The 23,857-nt window shown below is 43.8% G+C and overlaps 1 protein-coding gene across 1 annotated transcript in view; it reads right to left on the reverse strand.

Annotated features, from left to right (window-relative positions):
* Positions 1-23,857, reverse strand: part of SEMA6A (semaphorin 6A) — a 117,427-nt gene that overhangs the window by 52,682 nt on the left and 40,888 nt on the right. Inside the window, exons 2-3 of the mRNA XM_080919984.1 lie at positions 4,668-4,805; positions 2,472-2,589 (exon numbers count right to left, since the gene is read on the reverse strand). Coding sequence (XP_080776110.1) covers positions 2,472-2,589; positions 4,668-4,767 — 218 coding nt within the window. The 5' untranslated portion in view covers positions 4,768-4,805. The remainder of the gene's footprint in view (positions 1-2,471; positions 2,590-4,667; positions 4,806-23,857) is intronic.

Here is a 23,857-nt window from a genome sequence, read left to right on the forward strand (position 1 = left end):
TCCTCAGAAAGCTCTCAGATTGCCCCCTTTTGGCATGGTCTGTTTATGTTAATTAGTAGTTTAGAGATTAAAAAGAAAGAAGAATTTACAAAGTGGATAATAATAGGAAAGAATTGGAAGGCGTTCTTGCCACCAAACCCCATCAGTCCCCAGGGTTCTGGATGGGACTTGGCTTTGGATTGCTAACTCCAATTGTCTGAGAGAACTGGGAAACCTTTTAAAAACAATTCCATGAGGGAAATCTCCTTCTAGACGGTGGCAATCTTTTTCAACATCTCAAAGATCACATGGATAGAAATGCTTTACAGTCAACTGTAATCCAGGGCAAAGGATCATTTCTTGCTGCCCATGTGCATCCTAGGATGTGAGTGATGCTCTGACATCTTGAATGTAGCCATTTGAACACAAACTGACTTAATCCGAGGACTTCCTCTTTTCCAATCCACTGAATACAATACTAAGTTGTGCTGCTATGACTTGAGCCTCAGGGAAGGAATTAACTTCATTCAAATCATGTTAACTCGCTACCTAGAAATCTGGATATCTCAGGGTAGTGCTGGGAAATGTGAAATTAAAGGGAGAGGCTCTGCATGTGGCAACCTCAGAACTCCTTTTGAGATTGTTTTGAGTGTATATAAAAGGGAGGTGGCTGGGTGTGATGTAAGTGCAACAGGTAAGGTGTTAGACACCTGATCTTCAGGGAACAGCCAGCCTGTTACATTGTTTAAGAAAGGAGTACACTTCTTTTCTCCCCTTTCTGTTTCCTTTTTCCTTTCCTTGAGGTAGAGAGTTCAGCTGAAACTGTCTCAGTTTTAATGAGCTGGAATAATGAACGCTTGTTTGTCTACACAACACCTGGCTCCTAATGTTCCTGTTGCCCTGGGCCTGCAACCCACACCTATGCTAAATCACTGGCTACAAGGGCTGTCTGTTTCCATCCTTTTTGTTCCTGGTGCCTTGTCTGTGAAGAGAACAATTCATAGGCGATACTGGAGTCAACCTATTTCTCACGGGTTCGGTGCTTAACCATTTGTTTTGATCAGCCTTTTGTTTAGCGTTATAAGTAGAATCTCACTTCACTACTTTGTAGGAAATTAACAAGGATCCCGAGGAAAAAGCTTCCATGCTTCCAAAGAGGTGGGTACTGAGACCTCACTGGAATGTTCCATAAGGAATAGCTACAAAGGCTGCTCTCAGGCAACAGCTATTAGATGGTTATTAACACAGGAGGAAGAGTTTCACTTCTCAGTGGGCAGCATAGGACAGAGAGTGGCTATGTGGTTCTCAAAGCAATGCTACCCTCATTCAAATCCTGCAGCTTTGATTGGGCCCACTGGTTTCCCATCTCTGTCCCTTGAATTCCTTCTACAGGAAGTGGGGAAGGCAGTGGCTTTGTCACAGGTTGTTTCCAGGATCTAGCAAATAGATATGTATGCAGTTATGACCCCATTCACTTATATAGGCATGCCACCATGGGTGGCATTGTGAAGTGCTCATTGCTGGTTCTTGTAGTCAAGTCTGTGCTGGGCTTGGGACACTCATGACACTTGTGACTAACCTTCCAAGGAAGCTGGTACTGTTGTTATCTTAGCTGCTCTGGTCCTTGGCTTACAGTCACATAAGCACATCTTCCTGATGTGAAAAGACTCATCTATTTAGAGCCAGATAAGTCCCCGGAGGAACAGCTCAGGACGGTCCTCCCTGAATGAGTTACATAACCCCAATCTGGATGGGACTGTGGGAAACCTGTGAATTGTTCCCTTTACAGTTCCGCACAGCCTGTCATCTGGCAGAGGGCACATACTCCCAGAGAAGCCAGGGAGCAGCTGAACACAGCAGCGGAAGAACATGCGCCCAAGTCCACGGGACCCCTGCCTAGGTGTCATTCTTCTCATTGCACCCCACTTTAGGGTGGCAATGTATCCAGACGCCATGTCCCGAAGGACGAGTGAAGCTTATCATCACTGTCAAATACAAGACTCTTAAGAAACATACACAGCACTGTACTTTCTCTGCTCACCACTGCCACTCGGTCAAAGTAAGCGCAAATATTCAATGCAAACATTCAAATGAGTATAACAGACACACATCTCCGCACACTGTATGATATGTGTGGATACATCCAAGTTGGTCTGACAAACAACTGTCAGGTGGTGGAGTACTCTACTGTGTACTTGGGTAAATATTTGCATATATGTTCAAGAAACACAGTGGATTAGTTGAGTCGTAAGCCTCAAGATACACAATTATTTCTCTGTAAATCCACATAAGGTTAAGCAGACATAGAAAGATTCCCAAAAGGTTAAACAGACATGGAAGATCTTGAAAGAATGATCGCTTGACAAACACAGGTAGCTTTTCGCTTAAATAACATAGTAAGGAACCTCAAGTTCTGAGAAAGATGCACTGCTCTTGGGTAGGGACGGGCACCTTCAGGTCCTCTGACGGTGCATGTGAGGAACGTCCCTTACCGAGCAGCAACGTAGAGAGTTCTGTTCATGATCACGGTCATCTGGATGTCCAGCCTGTGCCTCTGCGTGGTGTTCCGTCCTGGCTTGTGGCCCACAAACACCGGATACTGTTTTGTATCTGTGAAAAGAGGAGATGAAATGCTGATCAAGCCAAGAATCAACGGGCCAGTGTGAGGAGGCGGCCACAGAACAAAACCAGGTTTTAATTCAGACCATGCCACCATTTCCCATCTCCAGCAAAGCTGTTACTTCAGGAAACACCATGAGAGGGCTCCCTGAGGATGATCAGGTTACACTTCCAGTCCAGATGATAATTAGCCCAATCTTAGCATTTCTAAGTGTCACAGTTTCTGAGGGTTAAACTTGCTGGTCAACCCCTTTGCATGAAGGTGCTCCTTTCTTCCCTCCGTTTCCTTTTCATCTTCTGTGGAGTGCTAAGCCTGAGGGGGGCAGGCTGCCAAAGATCTTGTCTCCGGACAAAACTATTTCAAAGCTGCCTTCCCCATCAATCACCACAAAGGCAATGTGGTCTGGAGGCGAGAGCCCTTCATCCAGGAGCCAGAAGAAAAATACAGTCTCCACAGGCGTCCGGGTGGAATAATCTACCATTGAGGGGCAGCCCTGCTAGGTTGGTTGGCATTCTAGGAACTGTGGGAAGTACACTCTGGAGCTAGGCAATTGGCTAATCTCACAGAGAAGTGGGCTTTGACAGGACAAGGTCAAAGTGAGTGTAGCCAGTCCCGTGATCAGACAGAGTCCATGAGCACATTCTCCCCACCCCACCCCCACCACTAGCGCTCTTTGGCTGAGTCTGTGATGTGTAATAATATCTGACCTTTAGAAATACCTGCATCTCAACATCTTTCTGTTTCTAAAACTATAGTCTCCAGAGCATTGGCAACCCTCCAAAAGAGCAGAAAGAAAGATGAGTCACATTCAAAAGGCTGTTTTCTGGGGAGTTATGGGGATCTAACCATGAGTGGAGAACCATTCACAGATTCATGCCTGGATGACTACACTTTAACCCCACGGTATCTGGACTTTCTCACAGCAGTGTGTTACTAGAAAGCCTTAGTGTACTTCATTCCCAAAATAAGCTTGTCGCACACTTATCTGAAGCTTTTTCTTCCATGATTCTTTAATTTCGTGTATCTCTGGTCATCATAGGGGTTGCCATGGCAACTCCTCTATCTCCTTTATCATGGGATTGTGTGACCATTAATGATTGTCAATAGCATATTTGGGCTGGGGTTCCTATTGAAGTGGAACATCAAAGATAAATATCATATGTAGATGGAGAGAAATACTGGTTATTTGATGCCTAATCCTAAGTGAGGAGAACTTCTACTTTGGAGGTGACAGACAGATAGCATTGACTTTGACCTTCTGTCCTTCCGACGTCCTATAATTCAGGCTTGGCTTCTCATCTTTGTGTATAAAATCATCTCCTTCTCCAGAAACTCCTGCTGAAAGCTCAGCACTGGTGTATCTACTTTCTTTGTAATATCCTGGACATCTTTCAGTGTGGTTCACTCGGCGTTTGGGGATAACTACATAGAGAGTGGACCTTTACAAAAAAACGTTCTTTACTGGAACACAATTGCCTTTTGGAGGGCAGACAATAAAGTAGGGAATCCGATGTTTTTCCCAAAGCAGAGGTAAGACTTTCCTCTTTTAGGGAGTCACCAGAAGGTCTAACTATGTCAACATTTACCTCTGACAAAAAGCAGGTACCAAAAGGCACCTTCTACAGATCCAAAGCCAGTCCCTTGCTGAGACTAGCAAGCTTCTAAGGCTTTTTTTTTTTTTTTTTTTTTTTGTTGTTGTTGTTATTTTTTTCCTCTTAGGTATTTAAAAAACACCCGTTATTTTGTACATACAGGTTACAAATAAAAATGTAACAGTCTCACAGCCCTCAAATGTCAGCTATATTCTCCCCTGTAGCTGGTGTGTAAAGGCAGGAGCATGCCTCTGTGTGTAGAGCAAAATTTCATCAGGAGGCCCGAGGGACATTTCAAAGACCTGCTGCTGTTGCTACAACACTTGATGAAGCTGTTAATAGTCTCCCTATCCATCCTGATGTGAATTACCTATCCTCATCACACACGGTCTCTTCCAGTTACTTTGAACTTTGGCTAGGCCGTTGCAGGCTAAGATGCCCCCAGGAGCCAACGAGAGCGAGAGTCTGATACTTACAGTTGCCATGCGAAATACTGATTGGCTCAGAATCTTCTGGGAAACCAGCCCCAGCGCAGTGTAGCAGTGTGAGACATAGCAGTAAGGCTGCTGGCCTCATAGTAGGTTCAGCGGGGAGGCTTCCTTCTCTACTTCACCCTGCCAAAGAGCAAAGGAGCCTGCTTACTTCTCATTTTCTCTTTTTGCAAGTCAGCTTCATCCAGTTCTACAAAACGCAATGGTCTTGAAGATAATTCAAGACAAAACGCTTCTGTATTCTGCCTGGTCCACAGTGACTTTGTTGGTCATACTGTATTACATAAAGACAGTGTCACCTCGGCACAACACACTTTTGCAAAAAGCCTCACTTTCTTTGACCAGGCCACTACAGGCCATGGTGGGTGCACTCTCACAATTATAAAACACTGGATTTCAAGAAGTATGAACAACTGCAAGTGATTCTTTTTTCTTTTCCTTTACAGATGTTTACAGAGGTCAAGAATTGCCATCTTCCATGGGTATTTCATTTGGCCAGTCGAGAATCTTTCAAAAATGTGATCACATGGTCAGTAGTGGGGAATGCTGATAACTGATAATGATCTAGATTCTAAGCTTCATTTTAAAAGTCAGAATATATGCCATACTGTGATCCAGTGTGACGGTACCATACTTCTGCTTCTAGCATGCGACACACACACACACACACACACACCACACAATACTGACCCCAATTTTCTTATTATCCTATAGAACCCCTTACTTAGTTGAGTTGAGATTTTAACCTATTGAACTTTGCAATGACTTCAGATCTAAATAAAAATTACACAATCTATTTTGTATTAAAATATAATTATAGTATCCTCTCTTTTCCTTCCTCAAGCCCCTCCCATGCCCCCGTACTCTATATCAAACTCTCTTTTCTTTGACACACACACACACACAACCTGCTGAGCCTGACTAGTATTATTTGTACTACACGATTTAAAGGCTGACCACTGCACATTAGGAGACTCAGCCCTGGAGAAGACTAATTCCCACTTCCTCATCAACTGTTAGTTGCCTGTGGTTCTTCATCCGGGGTACATAATCTATTTTTACAAAGAAGAACATTAATTCCAATTCTATGACAGGAATCTTAACTGGCCTCTTGGAACATCATTGCTGATTTATTTTTTTTTTAAAGAGAATTGTATCTCTGTGCATTTGTTTTGCAACGAAAACTGTTCTGCTCAGCTGTGTTCTGTTAAGGCAGCTTTTATGTGGAGCAACAGCTCACCAAATAAAAGTCCCAGGGAGCTGCTGGATACAGTGAACACAGCCTTGTGCTACAGTAAATACCGCATCATTCTCAGGAGGATTTCAAATAAGCAGTGATGTATCAGGGAAATTAACGTAAAGTGGGATATCGTTTCATCTTTCCAGAGAAACCGTCTTTGAAGCAGCCTGCCAAAGATTATCTCTTTTTTTGAACAAAGCTATTCTGTAGTAACCCATCAATCATTTAAGATTTGTGTTTAGAAATGTCAAACCTAGTAACCTAAATGTCTTTGAAAGTCAATTTGGCAAACAAACTGCTAACTTACGCTTTCTGGAACACCATTTAATATTAGATACCTATGTCTCTTTTCTTCATGCCAAAAAAAGCATTAACAAGTCCCGGGTGCATTGTAGGTTATAATTTCACAGACACAGCTGGGTCTTAATCATTTCTTCAACTAAAAAGTGCACATTAATTAATTTGCTTTATCTCAAAAAAAAATCAAAGCGGGAAAGAAGTCAAGAGAAAAGTCTAAATAGTTCTATATCTTTATCTCTGATGTGCAGATTAAAATTAAACTTTGAGTGATTACTCGTTCGCAAAGGCGATCCATTCTGAGGAGACATAGCGTGTATTTACAGGACTGTTGGACTGTTAACAACAGGTCCATTCATTCCCTTCTCTGCCTGCACTCCCTAATCTGGGGCATCTGAACACAAAGGAAAGAAGCTCCAAGGACCCCATCCTTCTCGGGAGCCCTGTTCAGTTTAACATCAAGGGGGAGGGGCAGTCAGTAATCAGAGGGACTGAAACACAAACACAGCTCACATGAGCGGTCACATTCTGGGTGAGAAAACATAAGGCAAGGAACAGCAGCAGCATTACCCAGGGCAGAATTACAGCATGAGTTCGAAGCATGGAACGCAGAAAGAAGCAGCGCTCCCTTGGAATGTTGGGAAATATATATAGGATATGCTTTTAAAGATATCTTTCTCCACGTGACTAATGAGCCCTTGGCACAGCTGCATCCACCTCTACACAAATGTCCCATTGGCTCAAGACAGAGTCCCACTTTTAAAAATTATACCTTAATTCTTTCCACCTTAAGATGGCATGGGGCAAAATTCCCAAGCCCTGAAGTTGGCAAGAAGAACAGTGTAGAGAAATCTGTGGTGTAATTCCACAGCTTCTTTGAATGCTTACAGAGTCAGAACCACAATTCAGACAATGTCACTGATGTATCTCCAGGTTTACAGTTGGGCTCTTTACCAGGAAAGAATGGCTGTTTCATATACTCCTCTATCTGCCCACCATCAGGTGGTTGACAAGTTCATCATCACATGGAGGGAAGTGTAAACTTAGCTGGCCTTGCCAAGTTGATCTGATGGGACTGGTGTTTACACACATAAGTGAGAGGACAGTTGCCCCACGCACTGTCTGCGGGTTCAGCTATGCATACTATTAGCTTGTGGACCTGACAGTACTGGTACAACTTTTGACTGTTTTGGTGGACACAATGGGATCTTCCAGAATGTTCACACTCAAAGAAGGTTTTAATTGTAAGAGGTCGTGATGTGAAAACATGTCCTGAAACCCCTAGCGGTGGCCTTGAATACAGGAGAAAATAATGGTAGTTCTGGGGCTTTTTCCTCATGAACGTCAAGTTAACTGCTATGAAGTTTCAGCAATGCCTTTAAAAACACATTTTCTACTGACATCATGGGAAGTTTTTAACGAGAACCAATAATTCACACGGTTTTTTTTAGAAGGAAGGACATGCTAGTAGCCTGACTCTAGACAACTTAGTCAGGCTGGCTGGCTCTCCCAGTTTTGTCACCTGTAAAAAAGGAAAGGACAGGAAATGTGATGGACTATAAAAGCCCTAAGGCAGAGACTGTATGTGTTCTGGTAACGCTGCAGAAAGAAAACAGGGAGAAGAGGAGCGAAAGGAGTCTTGGAGGCGCAGCACAGGGAGTGACCCTGAACCAGGTCACCTCACTCCCTTTTCTAGGCTAAGTCAACTATCAGGGAGCAGGGAGAAGAGCCAGAGGAGCAAATAAGAGCTCAGACTGAGGAGAGGTGCTAAGATGAGGAAAAGAAGACAGGTTCTGAGATTATGACAAGTCAGGTAGAAAAGGCTCCAAGCACTGGGGAAGTCCGCCTTCCAAGTCAGTCATGGTGACAGGCCCCCCTCTTTCTCCAGTTTCTCCTGATTGCTCTTATGTGGATGGTGAACCGTAGACAATCTGTGTGCGCATGTGTGTGATGAACAAGTGGGGTAGAAAAAGACTTTCTAGCATTGGCCTAGTGGATGCCGCCAATGGACACGAAGCAGAAGGCTGGGTACATTTCATCTGTTGGTGCCAAGAACCACCAGCACGCCATGATGCCTTGTCTCAACATCAGGGTCAAGTCTAAGTCTGGTAAGTGCTTCTACCCAGTCCGATGAGAGTGTCTGATTAAATCCTGTCAGCATTTAATCATATTCAGATTTCAGCTGGCGTTTATACTGAACATAATCACATAATCATGGCAGTCCTGACAGGCAGGCTTTATCATGCCCCTATAAGTAAACTGAGGCCCAGGCAGCCAGCTGAGTTACATTTCTAGGTAGCACGTAGTAAACATTTACAGTGCATTTGGGAAAAGCAACAGCAATGATCATCAAGGGGACATCAAGGAAGCAGGTTGGAGAAGGGTAAGGGAGGGTGTAGGTAGAAACTTCACTTAAGATAATAATCGAATACAGGTTGATGCACCTTTGCTTACATGGAGAGAGTAGCTGAAAGTCCCTAATGGCTTCAGTCATAAAAATCCATAAGCTGAATATACAGTAACTTTTAAAACAGGTAGGCTCTCAGGCTGGGTTCATTTTATGGGCCTGTGATCACAGGCCTAAGGTGACTGCCAGATGCAAATGCTTCTCAACCACAGACTTAATAGGAACTGAGTATGTCAGAACACCACTGTGTTAAGCGGGACCATTTGCCTCCTTCCTGCCTCCCTTGACGGTGATGTTTTAAAGTCAATTGTCTCATAGAAAGCAGTGTCATTTGTTAAGGCTAAGAAAGAGGCTGCCTGCTCCGGTGGTTGATAAACAAATTGGATAACTCTCAAGCCAGTGAGGAACCTTCAGCCACAGAGAGGTGTGAAAGGGAGTGTTGAGTGCTGGAGACAAGGCAGAGATAGAAACTGCTGCCTGTTCTCACACTAGAAGAAAATGTAAAGCATTAATGAGTGCCTAAATGGGAGGTGTCCTTCACTGACCCGGAAAGGCCTGCTGCAAGGACTTCAGTTTGAGGATCCTGCCTTCGTCCACAGGATGTGGAGGAGGGTGGAAAAAAAAAAAGAAAACACTTCCCGAATGAAATTAGAAACAACTTGGGCCCATTGATTGTGGTGGAAATGGTCGGTGTGCAGGCTTCGGGGGACCATGAGGTGGAACCACCTGTCCTGGGATGTTTGCATTAAGAGCCAAGGTTCAAAGAAAAGGAGAGAAATCACTCTAGCCTCTTAATAAAGCATCAGCTTCGTAATACAGCACCATTTCTCTTCTTCTCAGCCATTAACAGAGACATAAAAGCGCCCGTTTTAGAGGAGAGAGGAAAGGGAAATGCCACAGACCTAACTTCAACACATTTTGGAGAACACTGAGGATGCTCAGCGGAGGGTTGTAATAAATATCTACTATGAATAATAGACGGTCCATTTCGGGCCTGAAACCACTGGTACAAAGGCATGAAAAGGCAGTTGTGAATCAGCACAACTTGTAGAACTTTTATCTTATTTTCATTTTTTTGCCCCAAAAAGGCTGGTGTACATCTATGATCTTTCAGGTGGGAGAAGGCGTGGCATGAATTTTTTGGCCTTTTTATGAATCTTCTTCCCTGAGCCTCACCATCCCCAAACATGAACCCCTGAGCCAGTGCCTTCCGTGGACTTTGCTTAGATGCTTCAGATAGACTCTAAGGGCTCTTTCGGTCTCCACCACTGTAGGCACCATCTGGGCGGGCCTGAAAACACTGAGGTAAGCGATCTCCATCTCTGAAATCAGCAAGACCCAACCCTGTGTGCCCGCGGCATGCCCAGCTCTTTGCCATCCCCATCTCCTTTAAGCTTTAAAAAATATGGCTGAACTCAAATATCTGCTCCAGCTGCAGCAACAAACGCCCCTTTCATCTTACTGTTAAGAAAACCAAGACCCCGAGAAGCGGGGTCACTTGCCAAATGTGCATCTTAAAAGGCAAGTGGCAAAGCCAAACAGCAGTTGAGGGCTCCCTGCTCCTACACGGAGCTCTCCCGACGTGACGCCCGCCTTCAGAAAAGGAGCCAAAATTCATTCATTTCTCCTTGGCTTATTGCCTGATGTTCATTTGATTTTCATCTCACTGACTGTTTTCCACTAGAAGCCAGGCACTGTGTGGAGGCGCGGATACAGGGATGGGAACCCCGGGAATATGCCCTGGACCTCTCGCGAGAAGTGGATGGGTTCGACAGCTCTTGGCATGGCACCAAGATAGAACACGGATGCAACACTACCTTTGCAAAAGTACTTAGGATTTTACCCTGGGGGTTGGGGGGTGTTGCTGAGGTGAGTAGGGTGAGAAGACCCGCAGAAGCTTGGGGAGAGCTCAGGCGGGCTTGTGAACCTCACTGATTCAAACAGCGCAGATGTACGGACCAAGCCAAGGCAGCCATCAGACAGCTTCATGCTGGTTAGACTTTGAGACACCCACTTTGGTCCAATTCTTTTACCAGAGGAAACTTTGCTTAAGGAAAGTCAAACGTTTGTCCAATGTAATAGATGGATTTTCTTTTTCTTTTTCTTTTTTCCATTTCAATTAAAGCCCTGTAACTCTTGATAAAGATATGTCTAATGATTTTCTTCTAATGGTGGGACATAACCAAATGGTAGAGGAACTCTAAGGTACAAACTCAAGATGTCCTTATGGATGGCCAGAGCTGAGCATGTAGGTCATTTCACCTCAGTGTCCTTCATTTTTTGTACAACTTTTATTTCATTAAAAGTGACACACAGTAGGTATAAGGTGCTCTGCCCAGGTGCTTACAAGAGTATGTGCAGAATAACTTAAAGACCAAATGACAGAAACTCGGCCACTGGGGCTTTTCCTGCTCTGTCCCCACACTGGAACGATAAACTAAAAGAAAGCAATAAGGACAACTCTCTAATAACTCTTCATACTGTTAATAGAGAACACCCCAGGCCACAATTCTAACCTCGAGCCTTCTTCTCCCTGGCCTGCTGGGCTTCCACTCTGTGGGGAGGTGTTCTTTCCCCCATCAGAATCCGCATCAACTTCAAACATGGCTCAGAAGAAATCCAATCAACCTGAGAAACAGCCCCATGACACTACCAAACATGGATATCTGAAGCTTTGAAATTCTACAACGTTGCTTCTTATAAAGTTGTCTTTGTTAAAAAGGAGTCCCAGGATTAGAAAGAGGACAGAGCATTTCTCCTGTGGTCTGGTTCCCCAGTGCTGGCTACCTATGCCACCCTGCCTCCTGGTCCCTGCTCTTGATGAACTCTTATTCTTTCCTTGCATGCTGAAAGCCAAAAATAGAACTTATAATTGACTAATGGTTTCTGATTGTACAAAAAAAGACATAATATCATTACAGGGACTGCTCCCTAATAGAACATCCTCCTCAGTAACGTCTCGACGCTTGCTAGAGCCTTTTAATGTCTCGATATGTCTACACACACCCACAAACAGAACAAATGAGATAAAAGCACCATTTCCCAAATTTCCATACAATCCTTTGGACACTTACTTCATTAACTTTTTTTTAAAAATCTGCTTCGTGTGCTAATGATCTAAGTGAAATTGCAGCCCACACATTTCAACCTATTACTGAACCACGTAGACACTGCCAAGTTTGCCTAAGTTAATACCATTTTTATTGGCTGTGCTCATGTACTTTACACATAAAGCAATGACTCATGAGGCTGGCTTTATTGACTGAGAGCAAAGTAATCAAGGACTTTCCCAAAGGCAGTTATCAATTTGCTTTCGGGTGGAGGGAAAATATTTGCTAGTTGCCCAAATTGGAGTCAACTCCGGTCACACCACTCCCTAAAATGTTCACTTATTATTATTTTTTTAAAATAATAAGTCCTACCTTCAAAAATCAATCATTATTCCCAAACATCCGGAATAAATGCTTCCTTAAGGCCAATGAAATTAAGTTCCAGGAAGTCGGGGCTTTGTTTAAATGTCTCCACTACCTAATGATGTGCTTCTCTTCAGAGGTGGCTGAAGGGTCAGAGCCCAGATCCAGACTTAAGTCCTGTTTATTAGAAAGCGACAGAGTGCATTGAAGTGGTCAGCACCTGGACAAACCATTTTGGTGGTACAAACTGTTTTTAAAACTGTCTCAGCTCTCCCTAAGTTTAAAGGAAAACAAGATTTGTTTCTCCCTACTCTGTCGTATGTGGGATGCTTGCTTTGGAAACATAGGCACACAGCCCAAACAAAACAGCCCCCTGAAAGCCAAAAAGGTTTCCTCTTCATTTGGCATCGCAATTTGACTTGCACTAGCATGAGGCCATTTGTTGACTGCCTTTAGAGTAAATATTTACACATTTCACTGCAAAACTATCAGTAAGTTAAATTCTGCTACACATCACTACAGAGACCTGATTTGGGTTATCAATCTCTCTTCCCCTTGTCTATCACCTGCTACACTTCAAATCCCGAAACACGTGTTTTCCAAGGCTTAAAAAACACAGGCCTTGGAGATGAGTGAAAACAGGATCCGAAGTAAGGAGGTCTACAGAGAGAGAGAGAGAGAGAGAGAGAGAGAGAGAGAGAGAGAGAGAGAGAGGGAGGGAGGGAGGGAGGGAGGGAGGGAGGGAGGGAGAGAGAGAGAGAGAGAGAGAGAGAGAGAGAGAGAGAGAGAGAGAGACATTTGTTTTTCTTGTGTTGAATTTTTTTCAGGGCTAATTCGGTGATTAGGAATTGCTGAGTGAGTTACCTCTTCCTAATTTCCTCTATTCTGTGTTTTTAGTAACAGCTTTACAGGTTCCTCCTCCCTGTAAGACACCAACAGGAAAAGGCTTCCACAAAACGAATGAGGCTCACAAAGCAGATATTATCTTGGTAGGGAGGATTTTAAAGCAAACTGTGGGAAGCGGCTGCTTGGCTGGGCTTGAAACCCCTCTGCTTAGGGGAGCTTCATTTTTTTTTCTCCCATGTGACCTCAAGTACAAGTGACTCAACCTTCCTTCCTTTCAAGCAGGGGGCACACACCACAGGCTTTTTTGTGTTGGTGGTAGTAGTTTCTCCCAAGTAATGTCCATAGGTCAGCGATTAGTAATCTCTTTCCCCTGTGGAATAAAGGCCAGCCTGTAAATGGCAGTGCTGGGCCAGTCATAGCTTCTTTTATTTATTCGTGCAGTTCACTTTCCAACACCTGCCATTTCCTTTCTCTTCTCCCTCCCATCCCCTCCTTCTTGTTGTAAAACCAGAACTTACTGAACTAGGAAAGAAAGGGGAGAATTTGGAATTTTGGATTTCCAGGATCTTTCCAGTGGACAACACGGGCTTGGGAGACACACATGCTTCCTCCCCGGCTACTTTACTTTTCTAGTATGCTTTAAAAATATATATATTCTCTGCCCTAGAAATTTGCCATTAGTTTTCAACAAAGTTTCAAGCAGATTCTGAGGATAAAGGCAAAAAGTGGCTGTATTCTTTGCACATATCATAAGAATGGTCTCTATTCCAATTTCTAACAAAAATCCTTGCTTTTTCCTGACTGTCTTAATCTGGTCCTTCACAGTCTACCTGGCTCACAGCACTGTCTCTGTCTTCCAGGATCCTAGGATGAGTCCTGCTTATAAAAACAATAATCATCATCATCATCATCATCATCATCATCATCATCATCATCATCAACTGCTTTGGTAGTCCAAAGTCCTCAAATTTTCCAAATCCCTCCAATCAAACAATAATAATAATTTAAAAAAAGACAAAACACATAGTTATTTCTACAATAGCCATGCCCACCTTCTGGTACCAACTTCTGTCTTAGATGTTTTGTTGTTTGTTTTGAGGTTTCTTTTGGCTTTGTTTTGTTTCTCCTGCTGACGCAATAAAACCCCATAACCAAGGCAACTTACAAAAAAACATGTGTGAGTCTTACAGGTTCCGAGGGTTAGAGCCGTGACAGGTGATCAGAATCGTGATCATGACTTTAGACTCAGGGGATAGCCTACAGTCGATTGAAACCTCAAACCCAGTTACACACCTACTCCACCAAGGCCACATTTCCTAAGCCTTCCTAAACAGTCCTACCAACTGGGGACAAAATATTAAATTTATGAGCTTAGGAGGGCCATAGCCGTTCAGGCCTTCCTCCCTTGCTTCTCTGATGTGCCCCTCTACTCACCAGATCATTCCTTTCTTTTCAAGAGAAAACTCAGTATCAAGCACAAGGTAATCAGTTTTAAAAAATGGAGGAAAATGGAGGCAAATGGTTAATATCATATAACCTGGGGTTAATTACTGTGCCTCAAATTACCTGGAGAGAAGATAACATGTGGTTATCACCAATTATCCCTTAAATCAAAAGCGGAATCACAATTCTTATAATTAATAGACAACAGGCAATCACTGTAATTAGAATCTCTGCCAGAGAGCTCAGAAGAGGAGGAAAAGTGACATTGTTCATAAGTTTGAATATGACAGGCAGATCCCAAATTAATGTGCTAAGGGTCAAACCGAGAAGAAGTGATGGACCAGAAAGAAAGTGTGTGGGACATCTGGCAGCCGAGGAGTCCGGGCCTGTCCCCGTCTTACAGTAGGAAGATCCAAGCAAGCACTGGCTTGCAGAGGGCACAGCTATGGGCTCTGGAAGCCTCTGATCCCATGGCTACTGGGAAGCGAAGGTGCACCTGGGTTGTCTGGGCTTGCCCTGGTGAGGATTGGAAAGGTCAGGACAGACAGATGGCACTCCACAGCTTGGAGGCGAATAAAGCATGACTAGCACTTCAGAAAGGAGAGAGCCCAGGTTCACTTAGAATAACTAGAAGATTAAAAATAGCAATATTCTTCCTGTTTAGTTAACAGAGTCCTCATCTCTCCACAGTGTCGGGAGAAAAGTCATCCTCAAGGGTGATACAAGAATAGGTAGACATGCTCGGCACATATCTATTCAGTCAGTTCTTTCCAGAAGCAACAAGGCATTGGGAAAAAAAGCTAAGCATCTAGATTTAATGATGAGACAGACAAACAGACAGACAAACCAACAGGGGTGTCACATGAAGCTTGGGCGATTTCCATCTTGCTGAGAGTGAAGGAGAAGCAGAAAGCTGCCTCTTCTTCCAAAGATACTGAGAATTGTTATCAGTGATGGTTCTGCTCTTTGAAAGTAAATTTATTCCGGGAGAACAGTAATTTTGTACCTTATAGATTACTCTCTTAGTGTTTGGATGACTTAGAAAAAAAAAAAAAAAACAAGACAAACACTGCACTGTGCAAGTGTTTGAACACGGAAGATGTCTTTCTCAATATTCAATAAAGCACAGAAGTTTCCTTTGGTAGCAGTTCACATCCATTTCCCACTCCCAGACACGCTGCTGGAAGGAAGGGGAGGGAGTCAGGAAGACTAGCCATGGTTCTGCCGGGATTCTGTTCTTAGAACACCTCCTGAGAACCAAGGCAGATGGCTTCTTAACAGCTGCAGTTATACTGCAAGGGTTAAAAAGACTGAGAGGCACCATCCAGGTATTGACTATAGGTCTCAACAGCATGCCCCATTGTCCAATTTCTTAATTTGAAACAACAGTCCTCTTAATGTAACCCAACCCCCTCACCATCCAAATTTCTACAGGAGCTACCGAATTAGTCTTCCTTCAATTTAATCGCTATACAACAACTAGTAGTTGAAAGGAAGGAAGGAAGGAAAACAACATAGATGCCATCATGTCCTGCCTTGTACAAAGCTCTCTGATGGCTTCATATTCCATCCACAATCAAGTGAACACCCTCACCCCAAGCACAAAAGGTATGACCTACTCCCAGCCTCCCACCTTCCATTCCAAAAGGTTTCCTTTGGCTTCAACCCAATCTGTCTTAATATTTTCAAAGGCCTGCGCTCTATACAGACTTGCCGTCTTTCTCTTTAGAAGGATCACACACCTGGGGTTATGGAAGTAGCTCATGGTCATTCAGTTAAAACACCACCTCTTCAAATAGGCCCTCCTTGACTCTCCAAAAGAGCTTCTTTCTGACTTCGTATTTTTTGCAGTAGATTTGAACCTGAATGGTATTTCCTATATGTAGTCTCATTTGCAGTTCATTGTCCCTCTCTTACTAGAATTTAATATGGTCCACACAGGCATATTTGCTTTCTTTATTACTACCACCCCTCACTACAAAACAAAGCCTAATGTGTCGAAAACTCTTAAAGATACTCGTCAAATAATAAAGGGCCATGGATCCAGAGGCCCCTTTTTTGTTTGTTTGTTTTTGTTTTGAAAAAAGTATTGTTAAAACAAAGAGAAAAAGAGATGTGTAGGGCAAAGAGAGACATCTCCAGCTACCTTGAAGACAACCATTATGAGATGAATCTTAAGAGCAAGGTGTAGGAACTGTGAGTAAACGGCCTTTGCTAGGGATAAAGAGGGATTTCCCACAGTCCCAGAAACAAACCGGGAGCTGCCCTACTCTGGAGTACAGAGGGGCCAGGTGAATAGAACAGAAGAAATAGTGTCCAGGGAACTCTGGAGAAGGCTTGGAGCCAAACTACACATTTACGGTCTCTGTGGAGAGTGGAGAGGGAGCTGCTGGCTTGCCTGTGCTTACAGCCTCTGACAGTCCTTTCTCCCACACCCTGGGAAAGCAGCAAACCACAGAGGATCCAGCAAAACTGTGCTAAGGACTCAGACTCTGAGAAGCTGCTTTTCCTCTGCTTCTGTCGATGAAATGAGGTGTCTAGAATCCGAAGACTCAAGTCCTCAGGCTTTGGTCAAGTGTCTCTCACTTAGCTTTTCCGTCTGGCTAACCTGTATGTATGTGGGTCAACAGTCTAAGCATACTTCCAAGGAGAGAGATGGTAATAATATGTTTAGTAACATGGGCAATGACCAGGTTTCTGAGGGTGGAGGCCCACGGCATCTACATAATCCCACTTTGTTTCACTCTGAGGTAGTTCAGTCCTATGGAGTAGCGAGTGTGTGGCCTTCTAGGAATGTCAACCACTGGCTTGATGCTGAGAGTCAATTGTCAATGACAAACAAACCCCATGAGCTGATTTAATATCACTCTTGTCTCAAATCCCTTCCCAGTGACTCATAATTTTCTCCTGACATCAGAACAGCTAGACCGGCCAGCTGGAGAGAAGACACACAGATGTTGCTGGTTGGAGCTCCAGAGCCTCTGTCCTCTCAGACTCTCTCTGTGGACCACAGGGTTAGGCGGTTTCCTCTCCCCACGTGGGTGGGAAGAGCAATTCTCCCTGACTGCTTTCATTCTTTAGCACACAAGTGTGTGAAACAGTACACTGACGCTCTTCTAGGTCTACAGTGTGAGGGAAGTATTATTTGGGGGAGGGGGAGGGGATGGGTAGATCTCTGGCCCAGTCTTTCTGTAGAAGGTATGAGATCCCTAGCCAGTACGGCCTCACATATACACCTCAGTTAGAGAATATACAAAACACTGAGAAGTTAGGGGCCAGGGAAGGGAAAAAAAATCTCAGCCCTGGTTTGGAGTAAATAGGCTATTCTCCCGTGTTTCGTTTATAAATGTAAGCTAGTTGGTTGTTTTAAAAGTATAAAATATGTGTGAAAAATCCTCACTCAGAATAGCTGGCTTATACCAAAAAGAAAAAAAAAAAAAAAAAAAAAAGAGAGAGAGAGAGAGAGAGAAAGAAAGAAAAAAAAGAAAGAAAAGAAAAGAAAAGAAAAAAACATACACATTGTTAAGGAACTGTTGGTTTGATTTGAGTTATCTTTGAATATTTTTAAATTTCAGTGTGTGGAATCCTACAGCAGCTGTAAAAGGGGCTGTTTTTGTTAATGAAAATGGAAACGCAAAGCCAAGACTGAGCGAGTTTTAGAAAATAATGTGCTGTGCATATTGGTTCCAATATTTAAGCATCTAGTGACAGTGTCTCTGAGGGAGGAGGACAAAGGGTCACAGGGAGAATGAAATACACTTCTACTGCTGCATTCTTTTAGGGGCTTGGGGGGAGGGGTGGGGGTTGCTCACTTTCTCTCTTTTGACAAACAGAGCTATTAACTGTGTTCAAAACAAAACAAAAATCCCAACAACTTTCTCTCTAGGGGCAAACCTGAAATTTTAGCCCAATAATGTCTGCCAGTTCTCCACCCCCAGAATCCTTCCCTACTGTGTTCAGACATGTATGTGCTATAAGATGGACTGCCCAATGTAAGGTCTTCCTGTATAAATGTAGCCAGCTCACAAACGCGGAACACAGTGAAATCTAAGGCCAAGAACCAGTAAGCTCAAGGCAAATGTTCCATATTTTTCCCCCAAAATGAGGTTTTACTATTTTATTTGGGCTTCCCCTCTCCTGTGCCTGCACGCCTGTTCTGCACAGACTCCTGGTTTATGCTATCTACCTTCCTTATCTTTTTCTCACATACCTACTGTGCCAAAAGGGAAAAGAACAAGATCCAGTCTATCTTTGGGATGAACCTAAGGGATACTTGCTGCTTTGCCGCTGAATGGACGTCCTCTCTCTGGTAGTCTTTTTCTCAGAGTGGCCCAGAGCTACTGAACTAATATGGTAGTGTAGAGAGGCGCCCATGGTGTTGGGATATGAGCATCAACAGTGTCTTCCATGCTGGCCTTCACCTGGGAAGGTGAGAAGCAACAGGACACCATGCCTGATGTCCCTTGTCCCTTTAACTGAAAGGGACACTAGGCAGCAAGAAGGCCTACTTCCTCTTTTCTCAGCATCATCTCTCAAGTCGACTCTCCTGTGCAGTGGGTGGCTCACGGAGTTCAAGGTCTCTCCGTGGGGTAGGAAATGGTCTCTAACTCCAGTTTTAACTCCAACTTGAAACATGGAAGCAAGAGATGTCACTGAGACGTGACTGTCCCCTCTCTTACAAGGCTACTGTGTCTATTACCGAACATCAACACCTTTGACACTGGGTTTAAACCCCTGTGCCTTTCAAATTGGCCTGCCCACTGGAACGGCCCAGAGAGCTTCAAAAATGAAAAGCTGTCTATGCACCAACCACACCCAGAGATGGCAACTGAATTGGCCTGGGGGGTGTGACCTGGGCTTTAGAAAATTTAGTAGATCCAGAGGGACTTCTAGTAAACAAATCCAGCTTGGGAACTTCTCAAACAGACACAAAGGGTTTCCGAACTCTAATCCCTCCCATTGCCAAGCTCTCAGCCACAGGCAGAGATAATTAATCCTGTTCCAAAACCCTGTGCTTAGGCCAGCTTCTCAGAGAGGCTTTAAAGTCATCTACGTTTGTTTTGTGCCCACCTACCCCTCACACCAATCCACTTACAAATATAATTTAATCCATTAAAAATTACAGGGGAGCCACAGAGAAACTTCTTTGCCAGCACGGGGCCTGCAAAGTATTCCTAATGTAAACACAGACAATAGGGGTGCTTTCTCTTCTGACAGGGTTGAAAGAAAGCAGGTCTAATTAACCCACTCAGAATCCATGAGTGGGGGTCATGTGAGCACCGTCTTAGGAAGTCCATCTCCCAGCCTTATCAAAACTGCCTTTCTCTTCAACCATGCTCCCGTAACCTGGGAAATATAAATTTTGATTACTGATTGCTGTATTGTTAGTAACTAACTATATATCATCAGGCACTGGTCACTGGTGTCAGCCCGGGCTTAATTATCTCAGCGGAAGGAAAAAGTAACCCCGTGAAAAGGCTGTTTCCCAATTAAAGCATATGTGATTTGTCTCTCTGGTGATATCCGACTCATAGTCCTTCTCATGTTATTTGTATTGTGTTCTTTTCCTCATTACAAGCCCCGGAGTTGTGAATCTAGAGCTCCTAGCATGAAGCACATAAATATCCGGAGGGTAGCTGTCAAGTCCTGAAAGAAATCTTCAGCATTCGCCAACGAAAACCCTCCCCGTAATTACAGAGCTTCAACCAGCCAGTGCTGCAGTCAGGGCTACAGACTTTATGTAGAACAAATTATGTTCATGGGTTTTCCTCCTATAGAATCTGGAGGCCACACCATGTTCCATGGCAGCTACATTCACATACACAACTCTCAGACGTTCTTCAGCAGAAGCTAGACACTTTGTGCGCTGCCTTAGCGATAGTTTTAAGGACAAGAAAAACATTTTTCTGCTACTATAAGGGAAAAATATTTGAGGTGAAGATCTAGGCAACGCTATCTCCAATACAGACTCTTCCTTATCTTCATATGTCTTCAGTACGCTTGGTTATTAATTCCACTCAATGTCCGCTTGCTAGCCTATCTCGAGAATTCTTTATCCTGGGAGCAGATACAAAGTTTATCATCTCCGAGAGTACCAGCATCCTGAGCACTGTGTAAACATGGACTTTGAATTCTGGGTCAAGATAATAAGTATCCAGGGTGCCTACCTGTGTGAGCATGCTGTAGATGTTGGGATTTACCTTCCAAGAGTCTCTGCACTCTAGTGAGTGGCAGATCCTTCTGTTGGTACCCGGTGTGCCCTTGGAGTGTCTGTTTCATCTATGTGAACTTCGGGTTTCTTGGATGTGAAATGGGTTAATGGCACTTTCCTTCCCTTTGGTCATCATGAGGATAAAAAGCCCCCAACCCATTAAAAACAATGTGTAATGTATGGCCGCTCGTTACACATTTCTCTGTGTCCCTGGAACTGGCAACTGGAAATCTTAAGTATCTGTATCATTCATCATTTCAATCTTTGGATGTTCGTATCTCCTCTCAGCATCCTTGGAGTTGGCCAGGTTCTCCTAGATCCCAAACTTTATAAACACAGCCTCTGTCTCTCAAACTGGCGTTGGACCTATTTTGTTGCTCCTCTGAATAGAGATAGAAGCCCTGACTGCAAAACTTAGGGTAACTGTAAAGAATTCCTCTGGGATAAGGAAGGCTGTATGTTTTAGGGTCCATTTTTCAGCCCCATGCTTATCTATATAAAAAGATAGGAGCCCCGTGCAGCCACGGCTGTTGCCCATGGTTTACTTGGTCCATGGATTATCTGCCAGCCACATCACCAAACACCCCAGAGCAAGCAGCCTATTTCAGATTCTTTCAAACAGTTTAAACTGAGTGTGGACTGTCTATGAGCCAGTCCCTAGCAAGGTACCATTAGCCACTCAAAGATGAGGGTGGGGTGATGGGTGAGAAGCAGGACGGGAACAGAACTGAGAAGCCTGTGCCATCTTCTCAGAGGGCTGTGGGGTGAGCTGCTCTGCCCCCACACCACACTGGGGCTTTCCTGCCTGCTACCCAGGTTAACAGTCTGCTCCATACTCCAATGAACTTTCCCCAGTGGCAATGTTTTGGAAATTCCCACAACTCACTTGAATTGGACAGTTGTGTAAATGATTTGGAAGGATGGCTCTTCCGGGAGTTCTATTTTCTTTCTTCTTTTCCCTTTGTATCTTGCACTTCTCTTCCCTCAGCATTTAGCATTTGGCTTTATTTTAGTTCACGCGCGCACACACACATACACACATACAGACACCCCCTCCACAACCCAGTTTTCTTACCCTATCTTTGTTTCTGCCTTTGGGATTCCTATCCCTCCCTAAGACTTCCCCACAAACATCCCCTCTCCTGTGAAGTCCTCTGCTTCCCACTGACACCTACCTTCCCTCTTCATGGTTCCACAGCATCTGAGCATGCTCTATCACAGCCACCAAACACGCTATTGTTTACTGATATGTCCACACCACTAGAGGCTGAACCCGGCAAGGGCTCACAAATGCTCTGTGTGCAAATAAATGGAGCAATGATAGTGCTACACACAATCCCTGTCCTCGGAGGATTTGAAATTCCTGGAGAGGACAGATGTGCTAATACCACATTGCAAAACAGAGTCTACACACATACATAATACACAGGGAAAACTCTGTATGTGTTATGCTTTTGATTTTTCTATCGTGGCTTAGGTCAACTTGCATTTTACTTCATATGAGATGATGTCCTTGAAGCAAGTGGTTCTTACAGACTGCACTAGGTTTTTCATTTTAAAGTCCAATGGCTCGCACTCACCCTGGTAACCCAGCACACTGATGAGTGATGTCTGTCTTTGTCCTCAAAAACACAAGCCGATAAAATGTAAGATGTTAGGACTCTTAAAGTAACACACCTCCGTGCCTATGAGATCCCTGACCTCATTAGATCGCTGCAACTACAGCTGAGCAGATATAAGGCCCATCACAGAAACGAAATGATTTTTATCTTGAGAAAAGTAAATTTTGTATTCCCAAGTTCTGTATTATTAAATCTGTGACCCTCTTATTGTATTAGAGTAGATGTCTTATTCAATTATACGGACAATAAAAGAACATAGAAGGGTGTAGCTAGTCCAGAATCCCTGGGGTATGAGAAGATGATATTTATTTTATCTACTCCTGACAATGGAGTTAACACTGTCACTAAAGCTACTGCCAGCAAAATATAAATTCAAGAAGAAGGTAATTACTGTCAGTCAGACCTAACATTAGGCATCTGTTTATCTGAACTTAAGAAACAGCAACAAGAAAGGCAATTTTCTGGTGGAGTGGCACAGCCCTCGAACCCAGCACTAGGGAGGCAGAGAAAAGGGATCTATCTGGGAGGCTGCGGCCAGTCCGGTCTGTATAGCAAGTTCCAGGCCAGCAAAGGCTATGCAGTGTAGGTGCTGGGTAAGGAAAACTGAGCATGGTCAAGGTGCACAAACAGATTTAGGCTTGCTTTAAAATATTCATGGTGGTGATGGTGGTGGCGGCGGTGATGATGATGAAACAAAATATTCTAATGCATCAATGCAAGAAAATACATGGGCTTCCCCCCCCACCCCCCCCCCACATAGGGAAGTGTTGCTCAGAACAAATGCTTATGGAAAAGGGACCAGCAAGATGGCTCGGTGGGTCAAGGGACTTGCCAAGCCCAACAACACTAGTCCCTTTCCTTCCTGCTCCCACATGGCAGAGACCTTTCTCCTGAAAGGTCACCCCAGGCCCATATCATGTGACATTGTAACATGCTGGGACACACACTATTAGTGAATTAATTAATTAATGTCATTCAAGATGCTCTCAGAAAGTGGCCTTATCCTAGCAAGCCCTGAGAACGTAAGTGAGGCTCAGGGGACATTCTGTCCATCTGTCACCTGAAAGAGGATGTGAGCCAACGCTAGCTCTTCACACTTTTAGACTCAGTTTACATAAATGATTTTCCTGACAAAGTGTTTCTTTTCTTTTTGGCGATTTCATAATTGTTTTATGTTTTTTTTTTCTTGTCAAATAAGTCAGTTCTAGCAAAGGCATATTATTTGTCTTGGGCTGTCAGAGTCCAGAGCGTGGTGTGAAAATAAGTAAGAATTTTTTTATTAGGACTCAACCAGTGCTGCACAAGCCCACAGATTGGACTGAATTATAGCAGAAAAGCAGCCCAGGTGTGAGGATCCAAACCTGTCTAGTGAATGAAAAGTCCAAGTCAGTGGCTACTAATTTAGTAACTTTCAAGTCTAAAAGGCACAGTCGGGGCAAGAAGAACAAATGTGGAGGAAAGGGCCCACACTGTTGGGAAATGCACACCAGTAAAGCCACTATAGAAATCGATGTGGAGGTTTCTCAAAAGGCTAAAAATAGATCTACATATGATTCAGGTACATCGCTCCTGGGCATATTTCCAAAGTACTCAAAGTGAGCCTGTGAGAAAGATGCCTGCAAACCCATGTTTATCATAGCAAAAAAAAAAAAAAAAAAAAAAAAAATCACAAAATCCAAGCTATGGAACCAGCCTA

This window comes from Micromys minutus, assembly GCF_963924665.1.
Source record: "Micromys minutus genome assembly, chromosome: 8".
In the NCBI taxonomy this organism is placed as follows: Eukaryota; Metazoa; Chordata; class Mammalia; order Rodentia; family Muridae; genus Micromys; species Micromys minutus.